The 25,282-nt window shown below is 36.2% G+C and overlaps 1 protein-coding gene across 1 annotated transcript; it reads left to right on the forward strand.

Annotated features, from left to right (window-relative positions):
• The first annotated feature begins 18,254 nt into the window (after positions 1–18,254).
• LOC107792176 (uncharacterized) lies at positions 18,255–20,674 on the forward strand. Its single transcript, XM_016614370.2, has 3 exons — positions 18,255–18,512; positions 18,651–18,780; positions 19,728–20,674. Exons 1-3 carry the CDS (start codon positions 18,380–18,382, stop codon positions 20,572–20,574), a joined length of 1,110 nt encoding a protein of 369 aa, XP_016469856.1. The 5' UTR covers positions 18,255–18,379; the 3' UTR covers positions 20,575–20,674.
• The last annotated feature ends 4,608 nt before the right edge of the window (positions 20,675–25,282 follow it).

Here is a 25,282-nt window from a genome sequence, read left to right on the forward strand (position 1 = left end):
ATGCTACAAACAATAAATCATGTTGGTTTTTAGTTCATAAATCTGATAATCCCGAAATTTATGTTAATACGGTAATTGAATCAGATAATGCTAAATTCTTTGAAAGCATCTATCCGTATAAAACTGAATGAGAGTAGTTAAGTGAAAGGCCTAAACGACCACGGGAAGAACCAAAGGAAAATACTCCAAGTAAAGAAGATCCAAGGCGTAGTAAACGTCAAAGAACATCTACTTCCGTTGGACCAGATTTTGTGACATTCTTGCTTGAAAATGAGCCTCAAACTTTCAAAGCAAGTATGTCATTTTCTGATTCAGCATTTTGGAAAGAGGCAGTCAATAGTGAGATTCAATCAATTTTGGATAATCATACATGGGAATTGGTTAATCTTCCTCTAGGAAATAAGCCTTTAGTTTCGAAATGGATTTTTAAACGGAAAATGAAAGCTGATGGTACTATTGACAAATATAAGGCAAAACTTGTTGTCAAAGGTTATAGACAAAAGGATGGCCTTTATTACTTTGATACTTACTCGTCAGTAATGAGGATAACATCCATTAGGTTGTTAGTGGCACTGGCGGCCGCGTATGGTCTTAAATCCACCAAATGGATGTTAAAATAACTTTCTTAAATGGAGAATTGGAGGAAGAAATTTACATGGAATAACCTGAGGGTTTTATAGTTTTGGGTAAAGAAAAGAAAGTGTGCAAACTTGTTAAGTCACTTTATGGACTTAAACAAGCACCCAAACAATGGCATGCCAAATTTGACCAAACAATGTTGGCAAGTGGGTTTAAAATCAATGTGTGTGACAAATGTGTTTATATTAAAAACACTTCAAGTTATGAAGTCATTGTTTGTTTATATATTGATGACATGTTGATAATGAGAAAAAATATGGCAGATATAAATGCTACTAAGCGCAGGTTGGCTAGCAAATTCGACGTGAAAGACTTAGGAGTTGCTGATGCGATCTTAGGAATCAGAATTCACAAGACTCCACAAGGTCTAGCATTATCACAGTCTCATTACATTGAAAATGTACTTGACAAGTTCAAGTATTTGGATTTCAAGATTGCCAAGACTCCAATTGACATGAGTTATGCACTTTAAAAGAATAAAGGTGAAAGTGACTCACAACTGGACTATGCAAGAGTATTGGGAAGTTTGATGTATATCATGAATTGTACGCGACCAGATATAGCATGTTCTATTAGAAAACGGAGTCGGTTTACAAGTAATCCCAATCAAATACATTGAATGGCAATAAAATGAGTTTTGGGGTATCTGAAACATACCCAAGATTATGCTCTACATTATAACAAATATCTCTCCGTGATCGAGGGATATAGTGATACAAATTGGATCACCGTATCATCTGAAGTTAAATTCACGAGTGGATATGTTTTCACAATTGGGGATGGAACAGTGTCTTGAAAATCATCCAAACAAACGTGTATCGGCCGTTCTGCAGTGAAATCTGAATTCATAGATTTAGACAAGGCCGGTGAAGAAGCTGAATGGCTCCGGAATTTCTTGGAAGATATTCTATTTTGGCCCAAACCTTTAGCACCTATATGTATACATTGTGATAGTCAAGCGACAATAGGCAGGGCAGGGAGCGTTATGTATAACGAAAACTCTCGTCATATATGACGGAGACACAATACCATTAGACAACTACTCTTTAGTGGTATTATCACGATTGACTACGTAAAGTCAAGAGATAACGTGTCGAATCCACTAACAAAAGGCCTATTTAGAGAGGCAGTTGAAAGATCATCGAAGGAAATGTTAAGGCCTAGGTCAACTCATCATGGCGGTAACTCTACCTAGTAGACTAGAGATCCCAAGAGCTAGGTTCAAAGAGATCAAACAAAGTTATGAATGATGATTCAATATTGTCAAATAACTCAACACATTCTCGTGATGAAGACAATATTCAGAAATCAAGGTAAAGCATTAAGGCTTTTTGATGAGTCAATAAAACTTAATTTTTTTTAATGATTTGCTAAGTCTGGCAGGATATGACCAGATAGTGTGTATATAGGATTACACATTTAGAAATCACATATGTGAGTGTGAAGTGTAAGCCACTTCAAGAGGAATGAAAGTAAAGGCCCATTCTCTAAGCACTCAAGAAACCAGACGATGTGCATGGATGACACGAACACAACCGTGAGAACCATAGATAGTTAAGGGTTGATTGTGTGACTTATGTTGTCTAGGTATACAACAAAGCTCGACGGTTCAAAGATATCAAATCTACTAATTGACCGAGTATATTCGATATAAGTTCACTACGAAAAGTTCAAAGGGAAACCTACTTATCCAAATGCAATTAATCCTTACATGTAATTACACATCCGTGCGTGCATTCCTTTGTCTTATAGCCATTCCCCATTAATATGGGGGATTGTTGGATTAAAGATTGGTGAATGAAAAATGGAGGGAAGAAAAGTGGAGGGAAAGTGAGCTCCCTTTTGCTTTAGAAAGAGCAAGTGTCCCTCATTGGTGGTGAAAAGAAAAGTGAATATGCTTATATTGAGAAAGCACTTCTCTTGGTGTTAAATGGGTTGAAAATTAAGTAAGTCTCGCGCCGTCGTCGTCGTTGCTAGCTCGGCTCGGATTCGGATTCGGCTTAGGATTCGGTCAAAGGTCGATTGATTGATTAAAGACAAATATCCAACACGAACCGGATCCGTGCGCGACCCTTCCCTGATTTTTTCCTCCCGTTTTTAAGTGACTATTCTAAAGGGTTGTAAACTTTTAGAAACAGTAATTTCATTGGCTATAAATTCGTTTGATTCCTCAGATTTTTCCTTACGAATTTTCTGAACTTCAAGATTTCTTCTTCTTCTGCATAAATCTATCCCAGTATGATTTACTACCATTGAGTGGTTCGCTGATACCGTAGTTTTTGGTACCAATACACCGGTGAGATATTCCAGCACCTCGGGTACTTGAGGAGAATAATTTTCTTAAGGACACACTGCATTCAGTGGGCTCAATTTATTATAAAATTAGTTTTTCAGATATTATTTCGACATTCTGTTGCTGCTAACTTTCTGTTTCTGTTTTATGTTTCAGAAAGATTATTATTTCGTTATTTATTATAGTAATACAGATTGAATAACACTTACTAGGTACCGCTGTGGTGTACTCATACTACGCTTCTGCTCATTTTTGTGCAGATCCATGTGCCTCGGTTGTTGTTGATTATTAGCTGGCTGGTCGAGCGGTGGAGACTCAAGGTAAACCTGTCGTCGCGTTCGTAGGTCTCAGAGTCACCTTCTGATATCTTGACTGTACAGTTTAATTCCATCCGAACAATTATATTTAGGGATTTTCTAGCAAATTCAGTAGAGCTTATGACTTGTACTACCGGTTTTGAGAATTATAATTTGTATTAAATTTTTATTTCGTATTTTTCATTTGATGGTTAAATTCTTCTAATTATTTAATAAGTGTGAGGCTTACCTAATCTTAGAGATTAGGTCCCGTCACGACAATCCACGGAAGAAAATTGGGATCGTGACAAATATACTTTGTTCATATAGTTATCTTTTATTATTACCATTGCCAGTCGGGGGATCCCTTTCTCTGTTTCTTGGAGTTATTTCATATAATCTTTCGATTTCTTTACAGCTGTATAGGCTTCTAGCTTCCACCAGCTACGCTGAGAGAGTATCCAAAAATAAAGAATGCAGGAAGAAAAAAGACCGAACTGCAATCTATCATTTAGAAAATCAACAAGAAGGTACGGATGTTATAAATTATTGTGTTTAATTGTCTGAATCCTGGTATGAGAGCACATTTATTTTGGTTGTTGGAGGACGAGAGACAGTAACCAGCTCTAATTCAAAAATCTATTTAATATGTATAAACAATTCATTCATGATCCAATAAATTTTTTTTCTAGAATTGATTATAAACTCAATGTTTTAGTTAATTAGTGTATTTTGAGTACATAACCAAATAGATGAGATTCCCAAATCAACGACAACAACCATCCAGTATAATTTCATAAGTGAGGTCTGGGAAGGTAGGATATACGCAACCTTAACCTTACTCTGAAAGGGCAGAAAAACTGTTTCCGATAGATACTCGGGACCCGTTGCTTTACAAATGATAGGATTTTCTTTTCATTCCTGGATTGCAAGTTTGATTGGTTATTGCAAGTTCTCATTTCTCTTTCACATTATTTTTTAGGGATAATAGCGATTTTAGCCCATATGTTATTATTTTTTTCCAGTATAAATCCTTGTGTTATTCCACAAAGCATATTTAACCTTCAATTAGTATAAATGTGCAGTTTTGATCCCTCGAACACACGTTGTTAATAAACTTTAACAGAATCATGGATTCCATCTAAACCAATGAATAGTTTTTTCTACGTAAGTTTAACTAACATATACTATAATCTAACATTGTACTGAAACACTATCACATCACTTGATGAAGATCGATTACATGTAACTTGTTATAGCGAAGCATAAAATGGTAATATACAGGACATGATAAGTGACCTATCGTATCAGATGAAACTATACTGATTTGCATAAACCTTTTTACATTATGGATAATATGATTTAAGCCGGTGGAGCCCGACAAGTGTACCCTCTTATTTCTTTATTATTTTGGCTACTTTCTTACGGTAGGAACAGTAGTAAAAGCGGAGCAAGAACTTTGAATTTATGTGTTCATTCTAGAAAGGTAGCTTACTGGATTATAAAACTTATTTATAGTAAATTTTTTAAACACAAATATAGAATTTGGGCCAAAATATTGGGCCTGCCGAACTCATAAGAAGAAGAGAAAATTACTCAGTTTGACCTTTCAAAGCAAAAATGCTACCAATCATAATTATTTTATAAAAAACTACCAATATTAACTAATTACTCATAAATGCTATCAATATTGAGCATGACTAAGATAGAACACTTAGAGTGCAAGTTCAGTGACATTACTCACGAAGCTGGCATGAAAGTGAAGCTGGATTCACAAATCATCCCTAAGAGAGGTAGCTTCAAGTACCTTGGATCAGCAATCCAAGGCAATAAAGTCGACGGTGAAGTCACACATTGTATTGGAGCGTCCTGGATGAAATGGAGGCTAGCATCTGGTGTCTTGTATGATAAGAACGTGTCACTAGAACTTAAAGGCACATTCTACAAAATGGTGGTTAGACGACTCTATTGTATTGAATGGAGTATTGACCAGTCAAGAACTCTCATGTCCAAAAGATGAAAGTAGCGGAGATGAGAATATGCTGAGATGGATGTGTGGGCATATCAGGAGAGACATGGTCAGGAATGGAGATATTTGGGACAAGGTAGGTGTGGCCTCCGCCGTGGACAAGATATGAGAAGTAAGGTTAAGATGGTTCGGGCATGTGAACAGAAGATGTCAGGATACCCCAGTGAGCAGGTGTGATAGGTTGACGATGGTGTGTCCGAGGAAAGGTAGACGTAAGCAGAAAAAGTATTGGGAAAACGTAATTAGGCAAGACATGGCGCATCTTCAGCTTACTGAGGACATGACTCTTGATAGGCCGGTGTGGAGGACGAGAATTAGGGTAAAAGGCTAGTAGGTAATTGTGCTGATATTGCTTGTGTTTTGGGTGTTCTACTTTCTTATTGTTATAACTGTTTCTCTCACTTTTACACTACTTCATTTTTTTCTCTATATTGTTGTGACTGCATATTGGCTAGGAGCCGGGTCTTCCGGAAAAAATCTATCTACTTGTATACTCACTACGCTCGCCAAACCCCACTTATGAAATTATACTACGTTTGTAATTATTGTTGTTATTGTTCCTTCTCTTTCGTCTACCTCCCCATCTTCCTCTTTCTCCCTCACGTAGCCAACTGCAAAAAATATTAAAATATAATAAATTTGATTGGAACCATAAATAACGAACAACACTTTCTTTATAATTTTATCATTAGAAGTAAGTTCATTTTCTTTTGTTTCTGGATCCCATTCTTGACAGCAATTATAAATCTATTGAAGTACAATTTTTATGGAAACCAAGTAGTAAATGAATACTCATAACACTTACGAATTCCAAACTCTACAATTATTAGTATATTAGTGTTATTTTCTACAACTTTAATTTCCTAGATTTATTAGCTTACATGTTATCATAAACAAAGAATGGTAAATACGTGTTTAATTCTCTGTATGTCATGGAAACAGTTACTTACTCTCCCTTTTATTAACAATTAACAAGAGTATCAGAATTTTATGCGTGCATAGAACACTGTTTGATTGCCTAGAAAGTGAAAAAGATGAGCTAACCTTCATTGGAAGCCATTGAAGCTTGCTTAAGCTTGAGTTCGAAAATTTAAGTTTTTGAATTTAGTATTTGTTTTGAGTTGGTATTGTTGGAATAGATTATGTACATATTAAGGAGTTTCAATCTCATTTTTGGGACGATTTAATGGAGTTTTGAGTTGGTTTTAATTGAAAATTCGAAGAGATGAACATGGAAGAAAATGAGATGAATATCCTTTGTATATTATTTTTATGTCCCATATGTATCAAATGTGTATCCCATGTATATTCTGATACACCTATGCATGTATACCTGTGTGTATGATACATGTGAGATACATGCTAGATACACGTCATAGAAAAAATTTTAAACTCGATTTTAGCTACAAATTTTAACTCCAAACCAGTCCAAATTAAATCACCTCCAATCTTCTTCAAATTTTGTATATTGTCTCATCCATGTGTTTTTAACGAATTCTAACAATAACATCCAAAAAAACCTCTTTTTGGCTAGGTTCTTTTTTCTTTTTTGGAAAAGAAACTCGTATGACATGAATATGTCAAAAGTTGTACACACCTGATAATAGCTGAATAGGTGATACATTTTCAAATGCCTTTTTTACACATGACAATAGCAAAGAAATACAGGAGGAAGAAAGCAAGGTCAAAAATTGATGTTGTAGTTTTCTTCTTTTCGCGGTTACATCCTTATAGCAACTAGAAAGAATAACAAGGTGTGACAACAATGAGATGAAGAAAAAGCTTCATGCAAAAGCCTCGGCCAAAGTGAACGATGCTTTTGTTTTGTTTTTTTTTTTGGGTAAGAGGGAAAACCCGCGGCCGCTACAATCTCTGTCACAGCTTCTGTCCTTCGGGTGAGCACTCTGTAGTGAGCACTTTGTGTGCACTAAGTAAACCTCCCCCTGTATAATAGTTTGCAAATCACACAGAAGATGTAAACCGCACTAGGCAAGCCCTGTGCAACAGGCTCAACCTAGAATGTTTTTGTTGCTGCTCAAAAAGGTCGCGAAAGATGCTATATTTGGTATCATGGTACTTCTTTATAAATTTTTTGAATGTTGTATATTATTTTAAAAAAAGAGAGGCTATTTTTAATAACACTATGTTATGGCTAATTACATAAACAAAGATCATATTGACAAGAGTGGGTTGCTCTAGTGGTAAGCATCCTCCACTTTCAACCAAGAGGTTGTGAGTTCGAGTCATCCCAAGAGCAAGGTGGAGAGTTCTTGGAGGGAGGGAGCCGAGGGTCTATCGGAAATAGCCTCTCTACCTCAGGGTAGGGTAAGGTCTACGTATCTCTACCCCAGAGTAGGGGTAAGGTCTACGTACACACTACCCTCTCCAGACCCCACTAGTAAGATTATACTTGATTGTTATTGTTGTTGTTGTTCCCACTAAGAAAAATTGTAGCTCCGCTCCATATACAAATATAACTCCAAGAAAAATTGTAGCTACCACGACAATATTGATACGTGGTTGGGGAAAGGCATTATGTGCTGTAAATTTTTCTTATAGACTGAAATAAATGTGATAATTATTAAAAGGTTCCGCAAACTTTCAGAGAAAGTAAAGAATTAATTAACATCATTATTATTCTCCTGTGTTCCCATGTGCATCTATTCTATCCACAATTGGCAATTCATTTGTTTCTACGGAACTTGTTTAAAATGAAATTGATAAATATATACAGCAGAAATTAAACAAGGCATAAAGGGAATTGAACCTAATTTAGCAGTATAGTTGATGTTATTGAAGAAAATAGACTAAAACTGTCAGTGTACTGTACGATTGCACTAAAGAGGTTAAAATTTTACCCACGTACAATGTCGGAGTCCTACATTATATTTATGGTTCTTAGACATGTTTTTAATGTATATACGATCTTTGGTTGTAGAATAAATCAACATGATACTAGATCCATGCGCAAGGGAGCTATGTATAGATTATGGTTCAGATGAATTCAGTAATTTTGATTCAAATATTATGTTTGTCTTAAGAAATTTATTGAATATCTATAAATTATTAATTTAAAACTCATAAACTTCAAATTTCGAGTTCATCCTTGTAACCATGCAACCAGATAATGTACCAAAGCTCAAATATTTTGTATTAATAATTCAACTTTACTTCAGTTGATGGGCGTTATTTAAGTGAGATGTAAGCCCAAGAGACTTTTTTTAAATTAAAACAAAATTGATGAATAAGTCCTTAACATAATACCCAAATTTTCAAAAGTCAGCTTGTAATTACTTAAAAGTTTTATAGAAGAACTGAAACATTAAATTTAAAAGTTAAAACCTTTTTTTATTGCTATAAGCCCAAATTTATGGTCTTTCCTAATTCTTTATCTTTTCCGCTAGTCTGCTACCATCTCCCAAAAGCAATGAACAACCAACTTTTTGTTTTTGCAAATACAAAGAAAACTCAATTCTCCTCCATAGCAGCGAGTTCAAATATTAAATTGCAGGTTAGTCATCCTTTTTGTTCCTCCATGTAGAAAACTTTATTCTTTTCAACTCAAGTTATTTGTGCTAGTAAGTAGCGGATAATGAATTATTTTGACTAGTTTTTTGTGGGGATGTAGCATATCTATATATAATTTTTCACTTATTTATAGTTTTCTTTAATTTTATGTAATTTTACCTATTTAAATATATTTACTTTAATTATATTATTTTATAATATTAAGAATTAAATTGTAACGACCCGACCGGTCGTTTTAAGAATTTACGTCATGTTCGGTGGCTTAAGCTCTTGAGTAGCATCGTATTGTGTATTATGACTTGCAAGTGTGCCGGGTTCCGTTTTTCGGATGATTGAGGATTGATTTGGAAGAATGATTCTTGTTTTAGAAGTTTAAGTGGCAAGAGCTGACCGGAGTATGATTTTTGTATAAATGACTCTGGAATGGTATTTGATGATTCTAATAGCTTTGTTTGTATGGTAATTTTGGATTTAAGCGTTTGTCCGGATTTGGATTTGGAGGTTCGTAGGTTGATTTGATGTATTTTGACAAAAGTTGGAAAAGTTGAAGGTTTGGAAGGTTGAGAGGTTTGACCGGGAGTTGGCTTTGGTTATATCGGGTTTGGATTTTGATTTTGGGAGTTGGTATAGCTCTGTTGTGTCATTTTAAACTTGCATACAAAATTTGAGGTCATTCCAGATTGATTTGATATGATTTGGCGCGAGTTATAGAAGTTGAAAGTTCATTAGATCATTAGGCTTGAATTGTGGTGCAATTCGTAGTTTTGATGTTGTTCGATGTGATTTGAGGCCTCGAACAGGTCCGCGTTATGTTGTGAAAATTGTGTTCGAACGGGGTACCGGGGGCCTCAGGTATGTCTCGGGTGGACTACGGGTCATTTTCTCATGTTTTGGAGTTGTTAATAGCTAGTGTCTGATAATCTTCTTCACGATCGCGTAGAGTAAGACGTGATCGCGTAGGGTGTTTGATGATTGGCCACTATTCCTTCTTCGCATTCACATAGCAAGGTCCACGATTCTGTGGCTATCGACTCAACGCATTCGCGATAGTGAGTCCGCGGTCGCATAGTGGGCGACCATGCTGGGAAGGCCAAGTTCTTGTTCATCGCATTCGTGTGATTTCATTGGCGGTCGCGCAAGCTGGGGGTTTAGGTGCATCGCATTTGCACACCTGGTATCGCGTTCGTGTAGTGCTTTTGTGGGGGGGGGGGGGGCAGTGTTATTTCTTCTTCGCAATCGCGAGTGTTGTTTTGTGATCGCGTTGCGTAATTCGCTGAGCAGAATATAAGTACTCTATTTCGAGGGCATTTGTTATTTTATCACGTTTTGAGTTAGAGAGCTCAGATTTGGACGATTTGGGAGGGGATTTTCACGTGTTGGATTGAAGTAAGTATTCCTGACTCCGATTTGATTGTACTTCATTATTCCATCTTTATTTTTATTATTAAATTAGTGATTGGAATTGGAAAAATTGGAGGTTTTTGTAAAAAATATTCTAAAATGTAAAATGATGATTGGAAGGCCAATTTGATATCGGAATTGGATAATTTTAGTATGGTTGGACTCGTATAGGAATGGTTATTCAGATTTTATGGTTTTTGTCAGGTTCCGAGGTGAGGGCCCGGGATTTACTTTTTGGATTGACTTTTTAGTTTTCATTAAAGATCGAAGCTTTATTATCCGAAATTATTTTCTTCGATTTTTATTTATGATATTAAGTTATTTTGGCTAGATTCGAGTTGTCCGGAGCTTGTTTCACATGAGGAGGTTATTTTAGAATATTGATTTAGTATCTTTGAGGTAAGTATCTTGCCTAACTTTGTGTGGGAAAACTATATATTGCGGCCAAACGCACACGCAAGTATACGCGGTCGTCAAGTAATAGAGTAGTGAGTAGAGTATCATTTCCACGGAGACTTGTTATTAACTATTACCTAGATTAGACTATCCTAATTATTTAAACAAGGCTTAAACCCAAAAGCAGTGATGCTAAAGTAATTAAACTAAAAAGAAAATAAATAATGAACTCTGAACAAAGGAAGTGCAGATTTTTATGGTATCAATGTACTGAAAACGATCTAGGATTATGGGCTATCTAACATTCCTATTGTATTCTTCAACTGAATTAAATAACTAATTCATCTAGTTCATTGGTTGACAGGGTTAATATTGCTCATAAGAATCTGTCGAGTTCTTACTCGCCTATTCAAGCTAACCTAACGCCTATATGTCTATGGAATTAGACTAACGAGAACGCATTTATAATTCCTATACATCAACCAAGCAAGGTAATTAGGTATATGTCTATCCTAACTGCGAATCTGTTCCCCGATGTCCAGGTTCAAGAACCTGCTCTACTCAATCCTGTGTGCAATCTAGAATTCCTACTTTCGAGTTCAACTCTAGATTCGTAGATAGTATTCAATTGGTGATCAAGCAATTAAATAATTAAGTTCAAGATTGAATAAATAAATCAATATGATAAATCAAGAAAGCAAAATCAATATCCGAATAACAATAGTCATGAAAGAACCACAACCCTAGAATGTGAAGTTTATCTCTACATAGACATGGTAGCCAAACATCAAATCATACAAAGAAACATAAAAATTACTAAGTTTGGTGGAAGAAAGATAGAATTTAATGAATTTCGGCCTCCACGGCGGCTCTGTGCTTGTATTTTCCTCTCAAAAACGCCCCCTCCCCCTATAAAATAGGTTTAGAACCCCTTTTAAATGAGTTGGGGTCGTGTAGGATCGAAATAACCTTGTCCCGAGCGAACTAGGAAAAATCTCTCCTCCAGCGTCCAGGGCAGCGCCTCGCGCTAACTCTGGCGCAGAAACCAGTAATGTTTTGCAATGCGTTTTGCTTTGAATTCCATAGCTTACTCTTTTGTCTTCCATTTGGGGGGGACAAAACCCAAAGGGTGTCCCCCTTTTTTTATTCTTTTAATTTTGTTTCTTTTTCTTCCGCGTTTTATTTAATTTTACTCCAAATCTCTTCATCTTCATATCACTTTGTTCCTACATAGTTAAAATATAATATTAAACATAAAGTAATATAATTAAAACTCGAAAGACAATTAAAAGTACTAGAATATGAGGCAACAATGGTTAAATATATGCATTTTTTGCCAAACATCACAACCCCACACTTAAACTCTTGCTCGTCCTCGAGTAAGCGTTAAACTTACTCTCAATAAATCAAGCCTAAAAACGCCACCACTTCGGTTGATACTAATAACTAAGTCCTATAGCAACTCAAACCATCAAATATACACTTCCTGATCATCGTGCAAGATATACAAGTCACAAACAAACAACAAACTTCTAACCTCCGAACCTCAGAGAGGGACTCTAACTCACCAAATTTAAGCTCGCTCACCTACTCTGTCAAATAAAACTAATAACATCACCTATCTATCAAGAAACCAGTGTCCTCACAAGAATAAACAGTCCATACACTCAAATCAAATAATGAATACTCCCTCTGTTTCAATTTATGTGAACATATTTCTTTTTTAGTCTGTGCCAAAAAGAATGATCTCTTTCCTTGTTTGGAAATAATTTACCTTTATACAATGATTTATAGCCACACAAAATATACGTGCCTCATTTTTCACTACAAGTTCAAAAGTCTTCTCTCTTTTCTTAAACTCCGTGCCCAGTCAAATTGGTTCACATAAATTGAAACGGAGGGAGTATAATTTAAGGACTTAGTATCAAAGAACAACTCTCGCACTCACAAATAAATTTCACATGTATGCACAAAGAACCATAGGCTTGCCCATTATGTACATCTCTACTAATTAAATATGCTCGAATATAATCAAATAGGACTTTAACGGTTTGTAATGTTGGCTAGGGGACGGGTAGGAGAATTATATAATAGTGACATACACTTCCCTAAGCACTTTGCACTTTAGACTTCATTACCCATTATTTTAAGCTCTTAATTTTATTTTTTAGACCTCTCTTCATCAATTGTTTCACAAGTATTTCTCTCATATCATGAACATATCATTTTTTTTCAAAGCAATTTTTTTCTTTTTTTTTTCCGGTCACATTCTTTTCAAGAGGGCATTTTTATCACTTTGCAGCTATCATTGGTTACCTTTTTCACTTAATCATTCCTTTATTCAAAATTATCAATTAATATCACAGTCTAAACAACAATGCTCAAGGAAGCAGGGTGCAAAAACTAGGGATTCAATAAAAGGATCAAGGCAAAAATACGGCTTTCAAACAAAAGGCTATAAGCTCAAAGGGCTAACTAGTGGTACAATATTTGAAAAGGCTAAAATTCACAAGACATATCAAAGAAAGCCTATTATCATCTTCTAAACAGAGAAACATTTTTATTTCGCTTCAATAACATGCACGACAAGTTCTAGACTAAGATGCAAAACATGGAATATATGTAAGAAATCCACACCACACATGGTACAAGTATCAATCAAGATGGATCAATTCTATTCTAAGACAGACATGATCATAGCGAACAACAAAATAGGAATAAGCTATATATAGAGTCACAACCATGAGCTTAGGTGTCAGAAAGTCTGCTATTTTATTCATTACTCAAGCACTTAGAGGAAAGTACTACTCAAGCTTAGGCCTAGATATGCTAGTATCAAACAAGTCACAAAGGTTTTTCTTCTCCCTCTTTTACTACTCCTAAAAAAATCTAATCCTTAAAATAAAAAAAATTACCCGATTCAAGTTACATCCCCTGGAAAAGAACTGATGCAAAAAGAAAAACCAAGGGGGATTATTATCTAACTAAGACTAACTAGAACACAAAAGAAAATATTTTTAGATTTTTTCTTCATTGGACCTTAATCCTTCAAGAAAGCTGTCTACAAAATCCATCGTTGGGAAAAGTCCAAATTTTTTGCTTTATTTTTCAATTTTTCTTTTTTTTTTTCAATTTGTTTTTATTTACACAAAAACTACTACACTAAGAAAGAATACTACAACTAACCTATGATAGCACGGAAAAGCATCCAAACAATCTCTTCACCCCACACTTAAAATTGTACAATGTCCTCAATGCACATTGTAAACAACAAGAGGGTAAAAGAAACTCCCTGGTAGGCCAAAGGCCGAAGCATTAGCAGCTCACAGGATATTCAGACTTCTCCCAGGTATGATCCTTTGTGCGGGCATCTCACACTTAGTTCCAACCACATGAATCACTTTTGCACACTTTCTATGGCTTTGCTCCCTATGCTCAAAATCCTACAAAATAAAATAACACTACACAAATAATACAATAAGAAAAAAAATCAAAACTAAAAGAAAGCAGTAAAGCGGGTTGCCTCCCAACAAGCGGCTAATTTAACGTCGCGGTACGACATGAATCACTTTTTGCCTCTAACTCGATTTTATGAATTGAGCCCCTAATTTGGCTTCAAGCTTTTTGTTATGCTCCCGGGGCGGTGAGACAAATTTAATTGGGCCAAGAAACTAATATCGCATTCTACACTTCTTGGCCTTAGGATGAGGTATGCAATTCTGTCTCTCTGGCACGACAAATTCAAGAATGTAAGCACCCCGTTTCTCGTCCATTGGCTCCTCCAAAGGCTCAGATAACTCTATTTCCATGTCATCATCCAAACATAATATTAAAAATTGAATGGAATAAGGACCAATACACCCTAACTCTAGAATTGTATTACTCTTTACATCCTCAAATTTACATTCATAAGAGTCTTCAAATATAACATTATATGTTTCCTAACATGGCTCTAGTGTACTTTTCTCAACATGGGCATCATCAACAAAAATATGTTTGAATGATTGGCTCTCTACTTTTAGCTCCTCAATTTGGCGTATAAACTTCATACAACGCATTACTATTTTGTTGGGCGTTAGATGCATCAACCTTTGCATTCAATTGAGCCTCTAAGTCATGAATAGTAGTGCCAAATTTATCGATCTCTTGTCCCAGTTCAGATCTTCCTTCTATAGTGTATCTCATCTCATTTGTAATTTCCTCACGTTGAGCCTCATATATTTCTAATCTTTTATCTTGTTCCACCAGCCAAGTTTGGCTCAAAATCTCCTCTTTTGCAAAATTTTCCTCTTGCTGGTACTCGCTCTCTTCATTTAATTCTTCCAGACTGGCCTTCATTCTTGTGATTGCTGCCCTCATTCTTTTTATATCTTTTTTGAGTTCATCCTGTTGCTCTAATACTTGCCTCAAAATATCCCTAATATATGCATCACGTTCCATATCCTACACTTCATTGCCCCTACAAACTCACAAACACTGTTAGAAAGATCATAATAAGGGCTAAGAGAAGGATGAAAAGAATTAGGACAACCATCCCAATGGCCATCGTGACCACCGCACATATTATAAATATTCCACTCAAAGGATTGATATTGTGCGCATAACTCGTTCCCGGGAACATTCTGATAATATTTTTACCAGTGAGGTCCTCCACAATATGGACTAGGATCATCAAAATAAGAATAACCATCATTCGAATAATTTTCATTCCAAGATGCCATGGTAAAATAAATAAAAAATACTAACTAAACTAAAACAAAAAACTTGAAAAAATAAAAAATAAATGTCTAATCTAGAAAAATAGCTAATTCTAAGTCCCCGGCAACGGCGTCAAAAACTTGTTACGGCCAAACGCACATACAAATATACGCGATCATCAAGTAATAGAGTAGTGAGTAGAGTATCATTCCCACGAAGACTTTTTATCAACTATTAACTAGATTAGACTGCCCTAATTATCTAAATAAGGATTAACCCAAAGTAGTGATGCTAAAGTTATTAAACTAAAAATAAAACAAATACGAAACTCTGAACAAAGGAAGTGCAGATTTTTATGTTATCAATGTACTGAAAATGATCTAGGATTATGGGCTATCTAACATTCCTATTGTATTCTTTAATTGAATTAACTAACTAATTCATCTAGCTCATTGGTTGATAGGGTTAATATTGCTTATAAGAATCTGTTGAGTTCTTACTCGCCTATTCAAGCTAACCTAACGCCTATATGTCTATGGAATTAGACTAACGAGAACGCATTTATAATTCCTATACATCAAACAAGCAAGGTAATTAGGTATATGTCTATCCTAACTGCGAATCTGTTCCCCGATGTCCAGGTTCAAGAACCTGCTCTACTCAATCCTGTGTGCAATCTAGAATTCCTACTTTCGAGTTCAACTCTAGATTCGTAGATAGTATTCAATTGGTGATCAAGAAATTAAATAATTAAGTGCAAGATTGAATAAATAAATCAATATGATAAATCAAGAAAGCAAAATTAATATCCGAATAACAATAGTCATGAAAGAACCACAACCCTAGAGCGTGAAGTTTAGCTCCACATAGACATGGTAGACAAACAACAAATCATACAAAGAAACATAAAAATTACTAAGTTTGGTGGAAGAAAAGATGAAATTTGATGAATTTCGGCCTCCACGGCGGCTCTGCGCTTGTGGTTTCTTCTCAAAAACGCCCCGCTCCTCCCCTCTAAAATAGGTTTAGAACTCCTTTTATATGAGTTGGTGTCGTGTAGGATCGAAATAACCTTGTCCCGAGCGAACTAGGAAAAATTCCGCCTCCAGCGTCCAGGGCAACGCGTCGCGCTGGCCCTGGCGCAGAAACCTGTAATGTTTTGCAATCCTTCTTTGCTGCGTTTTGCTTTGCATTCCATAGCTTAATCTTTTGTCTTCCATTTGGGGGGACAAAATTCAAAGGGTGTCCTTTTTTTATTCTTTTAATTTTATTTCTTTTTCTTTCGTATTTTATTTAATTTTGCTCCAAATCTTTTTATCTTCACATCAATTTGGCCAAACATCACTACCCCATAGGATTTGGGATTTATTGTATTATTTGAATTATGTGAAAGATGAGTACGTGAGTTGACGAGTGCGTACTCGCACTTATATATGAAAATTGACCGGTTTAGACTCTTAGGCTTCTTTCATGTATTTATTTGAAGTTGTTACATGTTATATCTTTATTTGTCAAGTTTGTTCTTTCATGTATTTATTTGAAGTTGTTGGCATATGATATATTTTTTATTTTTCAAGTTTGCTATCACATGCTTTATTTGGAGCTGTTAGCACATGTTATATCTTTTATTTGTCAAGTTCACTCTTATATGCTTTATTTAAAGTTGTTACTCCTCTTATTATTATGTGACTTCCTTTATTGTTGAGTTCTTCTTAATTAAAATTATTGTTACATGATGTCCTTTCATTGCCGAGTTATTCTCATGTATTTAGACGTAGTTGCTAGTTTAGGCCATCTCTTTCATTATTAGCTTATGTCATACACTAGAATTCGAAGTTTCCATTTCTTTGAAATACCTTCATTATTGAGTTTATTCTTAAGCAATTAATTGAAGTTGAAGTTATTGAAAGTCATTAATCTATTTTAGTTGATATTGTGTTTAATAGGGTGTTGTTCATTGTTGAGTAACTTTCTCGTTTATTTTGTTGTTATTGAGATTATGTACACATCGTGTTTGAGCCATGGGCTATATGATGTTGTAATATTTGTATTGTTGTTTTGAAAATGTTGTGGCCTATGGGCACTTGTGGTACGAGTTGATATATCGTGTTATTGTGAATTTTCGGTGTGGATTGATTGTTGTTATGCAGAGCATAAGGGTGACATCGCATTGTTGATGATTGTGCGGAGTGATACGGATGGTTATTCTGTTATTGTCCGTGCGGAGCGATAATGGTATCTATTATGTGGAGTGATAGGGGAGGTTGTCGGTATGATATGGATGGCTAATGATATTGTCGGGGTAGAGTGATACGGGTGGCTATCAGAGTGATAAGGGTGGCTATTGTGTAAATATCTGGGCGAAGCGATAAAGGTGGCTATTATAATATTATCAAAACGGAGAGATAAGGGTGGCAATGTCAGGGATGATATGTGATAGCATGGGGGCATTATGTTGATGATATTCGTGTGGTGTGATTTTCTTTGTGTATGCCATGCACCTTACTTGACTTGTTGTGTTGCTTTCGGTTGGCTACTCGATGTCTTTGATATTACTTGTTGACTTAGATTGTATTAGCATACTCGCATAAGCATACATCGTGGCATGCCGTTTACACCGGTTCAGGAGTATGAAACTTGACATCTATTATTTAAACTGGCTTAATTGTTGTAAGTAATCGGCTTACCTAGTCTTAGAGACTAGGTGCCATCATGACGCTTAAGGCGGGATTTTGAGTCGTGACATAAATACTCATGGGACTTTCGCCCCGTGCCTCGGGACTTTCGTCTCGCTAAGACATATGTATGTAAACGCCTCGCGTCGCCTTACGCCTGCGCCTTTTAAATTACTATGACTAACTATAGGAGTACTACTATTTAATCCTTGTCGTACAACTCTGGTTGTACCATTTAATGCTTCGTTCTCATATATATACTCTCACTAACCTTTTCACATTGTATCAGCCATCCCACCAAAAGAAAGAATATCTAGAGGAAGAGCAGAGTCTCCACATTTTTGTTAAATTTAAAGAGTTGTTCTTTAACTTTCTTGCTTTTCTTCTATTATTAAAACATTAGGAGCTACTGAACTAGGTTAAAATGGGAAGATTACCATGTATTGATAAAAAAGGGTTCAAGAAAGGGCCATGGACACCTGAGGAAGACCAAAAGCTCTTGGCTTACATTGAGGAACATGGCTGTGGTAGCTGGAGTGATTTGCCTCCTAAAGCTGGTAATTAATTATATTAACTTAATTGATTTTGGTTTACTCCTTTCTTTTGTTTGAAACGTTAGTCACCAAGATAATGATTAGTAGTACTTCTTTGCATAATTCAGAACATTTTTTTCCCACAAATTTGTACTATTATAGGGCTTCAGAGATGTGGAAGGAGCTGTAGATTAAGATGGATCAATTATCTAAGGCCAAACATCAAGAGAGGAAAGTTCAGTTCGGAGGAAGAGCGAACCATCTTGCAGCTTCATGCCCTTCTTGGAAACAGGTAACAATCTAATGATTTACTCCCTCCGTTCACTTTTACTTGTTAACTTTGGACTTTGCAAACCTCTTAAAAAATAATAAATAAAGCACATAATTTATAATGATATCCATATTAATTGGTGTATAGTATTAATGGATTGGAAAAATAATTTGGAATAGTAATTAATGCTAAGGGCAAAACAGAAAAAATAAATTATTTTTCTCTTGATATGCGAAAAGTGACAAATAAAAATAAAAATTTATTTTTAGAATACTTGACAACTAAAAGTAAACGGAGGGGAGTAATATATAGGCTTAATTAATTTTTAGAAAAATTGGGTAAATGACATTTATCTCTCCCTTAAATATCTCACAGAATTAAAGCTCCACTTGTTGAAATAGTAAGAGCAGATTGAGAAGAAAATAAATGATTTTTTATTTTTCTAAAATCGTCAAACATTTTGAGAAAATTTAATTTGCCATAAAACTATTATTTGAGACTGCCGGAGGGTAGGTAGTGCCGATTTTTGGAAACTTTGTAAATTTCAGCATGCAACGGCCATTGCCTATACCTTAATGATCATTCTCCGGACTTTACTGCTGGACTTTTTTTGCTTGATATGCGCCAAATTCAAAAAAAAAAAAAAAAGGGGGGAGAATTTTTTAATTCTAAGAAAAACAAGGCATTGCCCCTTCACCTTCTTATTTCGTAAACTACCTTAATTAGGTTTGAAGTAGCAAAATGATTAAGAGTAAATATTTGATGCGGGTAACGGGGTAAGTTTTACAATTGTAAGCTTTGGCACAAACATAATTATTAGCAAGAGTTATTATTATTATTATCATCACCATTTTCATAATGATCACTCAATCATAGTAGCAAAATTTATCTCCAATACTATGAATGTTGGCCTAATTTGTGCAACAATAACATATACTCCTAATAGTTCAAACTTCTTTATGGTTCAGATGGTCAGCGATAGCATCTCTATTGCCAAACAGAAGCGACAATGTGATAAAGAACTACTGGAACACACGTTTGAAGAAGAGATTAATCAAAATGGGCATTGATCCCATGACTCATCAGCCAAAGAGAGATACAAGTCAATCCAATAAGTCCATTGCAAGCCTCAGTCACATGGCTGAATGGGAAACTGCTAGACTTGAAGCAGAAGCTAGGCTTGTTCGAAACTCCAATAAAGCTCGTTCCCGAGCTTCCGTCGTCAGCCATTTTGGCAATAAACCACTATCTGCGCATATATTTTCAGCCTGGAGTACTCTAGAATCTTATGCTTCTCGGATGGTATCGAACAATTGCGTTGCGGTCAACTCCACAACATACAACAATAACAACAATTATCAACCTCGCAATTTTCAGCTTCCTTGTCTTGACATACTAAAAGCTTGGCAAATGTCTTGCACAAAATTACCAACTTTAAATGACGACATTAATAGGGCAACTTTTCTTGATGGTTTTTTCAACAAAAACCTCAAGTCTCCAACACCATCAGAGAACTTGCTAAATATAGAACAAACTGTGGAAGTTGGTGAACAGTTGTCCTTGCCCACGATTAGCTGCATTGAAGAATTTTTCCTACATGAAGATAAAATAACACAAGACAACAATATTCTCCAAACAGACTTGACAGAGCTTTTCCCAGAATATGATTGTAGCCAAACGGCTGAAAACTATCCAGGTGAGCTGCTGGAAAGTTTTTGGGAAAGCTGCTCTGGGGATTTTGAGAATAACAAGAGTAACTGCAACAATCACTTCCCTTATTTGGTAACTTCACCAATTGGTTCTCCATTATTCTGAGTATTCATTATGTTATAGAATGAATTTTTTTTTTTTTTGGAATGAATTTATATTAAATTCTTTTTTTGTACTAGGTTTAATTAATGGACTTTGAGTTGAAGTGAGTTGTATTTTATGCGGAGGTGGTTTTAGAATTTCTAGAACATGCATGAGTGCCTCACTAAGGAGCCGTTTGGCGGAGTGTATAAGAATAATGCTGAATATGGTGTATTAGTAATGCTGGTATTCGTTATGCTTGCATTAGTTATGTTGACATTAGGTATGTTCACATATTTCTTATCCATTGTTTGGTTTGATGTATTAAAGCATTACAAAATTTCTAAAAGAATTGTTTGTTTACAAAAATACCCTCATAACTAGTCCATCACTTTATCTTTTTAAAAGAAACATATAATTGAGGAATGTTTTTATCTGAAAAAGGTCTTAAAAAATTATTTGATTTGTTTACCTATATTGTAGTATAAAACTTAATATTTATTTATAAAAAAAGAAAATATGCTAAGTATTAGGGATATAATTTTATTTCTCACTTTCTTGGAGTATTTCAAACTTGCATTAATATAATAGTATATTTTAATCAAGCATAAATTTTGAAGGACAATTTTGTCTTTAACTAAGCTAATGCATGCATTAAAACTTATTGCATTGCTAATACCATGGTTTCTAATGTATTAGTTATGCATAGGATAATACCAAACAGGGTGTATAACTAATGGTTGCATAATTAATGCTTGAGTTCAAAAAGTTTACCAAACAAGGTATTATCAATACAAAAGTTAATGCATGCATTATTTTATCTAATGTATCTTACCAAACGACCCCTGAAAGAGAAGAAAAAAGTAGTAAATGGGAATCAATCCATGTTCTTTTGGATTAATAAATCAATATTCAATGAAGTGCACAATTTTATCTTTTTGGAGCATGGGTACCAACAGATAATATTAGATTAATTTTAAGAAATATGTACATAAAATACATAGTTTGACGGAAAGAACATGAGTTACGTACCCATGATTTGGTCTATAAATTCGCCCCCATTTTATGTTTAGGACGATAACTCCAAAAAGTTTTAAAATTTATGATTTTAAATATGGAGTTGATTTCTGGTCACTTTATTTTATTTTATAACTTGAAAGTCACATTACTGTGCCCATTCTAATTGAAAAGTCACTTTATTTTGTTTTTTAACTAAAAGGTCACTTTGCTTTATTTGGTAACTGAAAAGCTACCCTAGTTTTGTCTATTGTCATTGAAATGTCATTCTATGCTCTAAGGGGACATTTTCCAAAACCCAAGCCTCTAAGAATATAATACACCTACGTAATGTCAAAACCCAGTTGAAATAAAGCACTGCATAACAAGTTCTCTGGGAATTATCAGGGCCAACAAGCAGCTTTTGTTGACCAACTGTTATTCTTTCACCTATGGTGAGTCTCTTATTCTTTGTTGTGCATGTGTTCCTCAGATTTCCTTCCTATTTGATTGTTTGTGGTTCTAGCGGTTGAAGATGAGTTGTGTGGTGTGGCAGTGAGCTACTGTCTTACGATGTGTTTGAACCAAAATTTAGATTAGGGTTCAACAAATTAATTTAAATAAAATAGAGTCAATCTTAGCCAATATTAATATCCAAAAGATATGTTAACTATTTTTGTAGTAAGATAATATGTGTGTTTAATCGAATAGCAGTAAATATTTTGCTTTGGGCACATCCATTAAGGAAATATAAAATTCTAGACAAAAATAGTTAGTGTGACTAAACTATCCTTAATTAAATATTGCAGCATAGTTAATGTGAGGAGTAAAAGACTTTTTAGGGATACATACATAATAGTAATTTTGGAAAAATAAATTGAATTTTGAAAAAGACTATTTTTTGATTTTTTCTTTCGCCCTTACGGATTTGACCATCATGACGTCGATATATACCTCCATGGTTTTGCCAAGTTGGTCTTTGAACTTTCTTGTGACCAACCTTTGATAGGTTGCTCTTGCGTTCTTCAACCAGAACGGCATGACCCTATAACAATATGTTCCTCGGTGGGGTGATGAATGTGATTTTCTCCTGGTCCTCTTCTTCCATAAGTATCTGGTTATAGCCCGAGTATGCATCCAGGAAACTCAACAGATCGTGCCCAGCTGTTGCGTCAATCGTTCTACCGAACTGAACTAAGAGTGCTTTCTTATCACAGTAGATACGACTGTAAAGAGGCCAAATTCGGCTAAAAACAAAAAGAAGAGATCAAGGTCTTTGGTCGATATGTGGCAACGGGAAGGAATCATTCGGCCATGCTTTGTTTAAATCTGTGAAGTCTACACACATCCTCTATTTTCCGTTTTTATTTTTGACCATTACCATGTTGGCTATCCATTTGGGGTATTTCGATTCCCTAATTGAGTAATTTTCTAATAGCTTATCTACCTCCTCATGTACGGCCTCATTGATGGTGAGGTTGAACTTTCGTCTGACCTGCCTTACCGGGGGATAGAATGAGTTGACGTTCAATTTGTGTGTGGCGATCTCCTTGGGGGTACCTGGCATATATGCATGACTGAGGGCAAATAAATATGCATTAGTTATTACAAATTGGCCAAATTTACCTGGTTCTCGGAGTTTACAACCGATAAATGCCTTTTTACAGGGGTCTATGGGATCTAGTTGGACGGGGTCGAGGTCCTCTATAGTCGAGTCCGCGACTTCGGCCATTTCGGGGTCCATGATGACGTCCCTGGTCTCAACCCGTGTCGACCTCGACCCTGTTGATTACCATGCCTCTTTTTCCTTATCTTTCTTTTGTTGGGTTGTCGTTCCATCCAAGGCGATGCGGTAGCATTCCCAGGAAGTGCATTATTCTCCTCGAATGCTGAATATTTCCCAAGGTGTTAGGAACTTGATGACTTGGTATAGGTTGGATGGGAAGGCTCTCATGGGATGTATCCATGGTCGTCCTACTATGACATTGTATGGGGTGCCTTGGTCTATTATGTGGAACGTTGTCTCCAGAGTTATGCCGCCGGCCAGGACGAGGAGTATAATTTTGCCCGATGTCCGTTCAACTACATTATTAAAACCAGTTAGTGTGATGCAGTGTGGCACTATCTTGTCCTCGAGTCTCATCTAGGCGAGGACTCGGGTATGGATAATGCATGCTCCACTCCCATCATCTACCATGATATGTTTGACATCAGTATCTAAAATACGTAAAGTAATGGCGAGAGCATCGTTGTGAGGTAAAGTCAAAACGTCGGCATCTGACTCATCAAAGATGATACTTTCTTCGAGTCTGTCATACTGTTCGTGGGTGATCGATCTTTTGAGCTTGTGAGTGGTAGTGAACTTGAATCCGTTGATGGAGCCATCGTCGCGGCCGCCGATGATCATGTTGATGGTACAAGCCGGTGAGGGTAGCTTCGGCGGACCTTGACGTTCACGACCTCTAGCGAATTTGTTCCTCTACTTGTCACTCAGTAGCTCTTTAAGGTGTCCTTGCTGCAGCATGTTCACAACTTCTTGCCTAAGAGCGATGTAATATTATGTCTTGTGTCTGCGCTCCTGGTGGAATTCGTAGAGGGTGTCCGATTTTCTTGTATTCGGGTTGGACCTCATCTCTGGCGGCCACTTCACCTTTTTCTGGGTTTCTCTAGGGCGTAGACTATTTCTGTAGGTGATACATAAATATTGTGAGCAGATAACAAGTAGGTCATACCTCTCTTATTCCTGTGAGTCCCCATCCTCGATCTAGACGTGCCATCATCATATTGGAAAGAAGGAGGGGCGGGGGCCCTGACATAAGGCTGATGTCGTTCCCTATTTGGTTGTGATATTGGATGATCCCTCTTGATGTTATCTCTTTGTTCTTTCCTAGGCTCGGCTTGTAATGAGATGAGTCGTCGAGTCTGTTCGTTAAGGTCATAATCATCTGCTCGGACATCTGCACAATAAGCATTATGGATTTTGTCCCAAGTGATTGGAGGGTACTTCATCAACCCGCTCAATAATTTTCTGGTTGCTCTTGAACCCTCTCTACTCAACCCGTTCTGAAAGGCTACGACTGCCATCCCTTCAGACACATTTGGTAAGGTCATCCTTACCATGTTGAATCGGGCGAGGAAATCCCTCAGTCTCTCTCTTAGGGACTTCTTGATGGTGAAGATGTCGTTTACTCTCGTTTCGATTTTCTTGGCCCCGGCATGCGCCGTCACGAACTTATCGGCCATTTCTTTGAAGGTTTCTATAGAGTGGACTGGCAGATGTGAATACTATATTAATGCCCCTCCCGTGAGGGTTTCGCCAAATTGCTTCAACAAAATAGATGACACATGTTCCTTGGTGAGATCGTTATCCTTCACGGCGATTACATAATGAGTCACGTGATATTTAGGGTCGGTTGTTCCGTCATATATCCTGGGATATGGTAGCATTTTGAAGGTCTTTGGTATAGAATATGGGCTACTTCCTCGCTATACGGCTGCTCTACGAACCTGTCGGCGTCCCTCTTTGGCATTAGCTTAGGGGCGCCCAGTATTTTGTCGACTCATTGTTGGTGTTCTTTCATTTGATGCGTTTTGTTCTCATTCTCCATTTCTTACATTCTCTTCAGAACAACGGCAAGGACGCCATCACCTGCATTGTTAGTTACATTGTGAGTTATACCTGAAGTTGGAGGGTCTGCTTGATCGTCTTGTTTGTCTCCTCGTTGTATCGTATAAG

The sequence above is a fragment of the Nicotiana tabacum genome, chromosome 12, assembly GCF_000715075.1.
Source record: "Nicotiana tabacum cultivar K326 chromosome 12, ASM71507v2, whole genome shotgun sequence".
NCBI classification, from domain to species: Eukaryota; Viridiplantae; Streptophyta; class Magnoliopsida; order Solanales; family Solanaceae; genus Nicotiana; species Nicotiana tabacum.

Excerpts from the sequence above, each read along its gene's own strand:
- LOC107792176 (XM_016614370.2), top strand. The coding sequence starts at position 18,380 with ATGGGAAGATTACCATGTATTGATAAAAAAGGGTTCAAGAAAGGGCCA. Across the intron at positions 18,513-18,650 it reads TGATTTGCCTCCTAAAGCTG|GGCTTCAGAGATGTGGAAGG; the intron begins GTAATTAATTAT and ends GTACTATTATAG. Across the intron at positions 18,781-19,727 it reads CATGCCCTTCTTGGAAACAG|ATGGTCAGCGATAGCATCTC; the intron begins GTAACAATCTAA and ends TTTATGGTTCAG.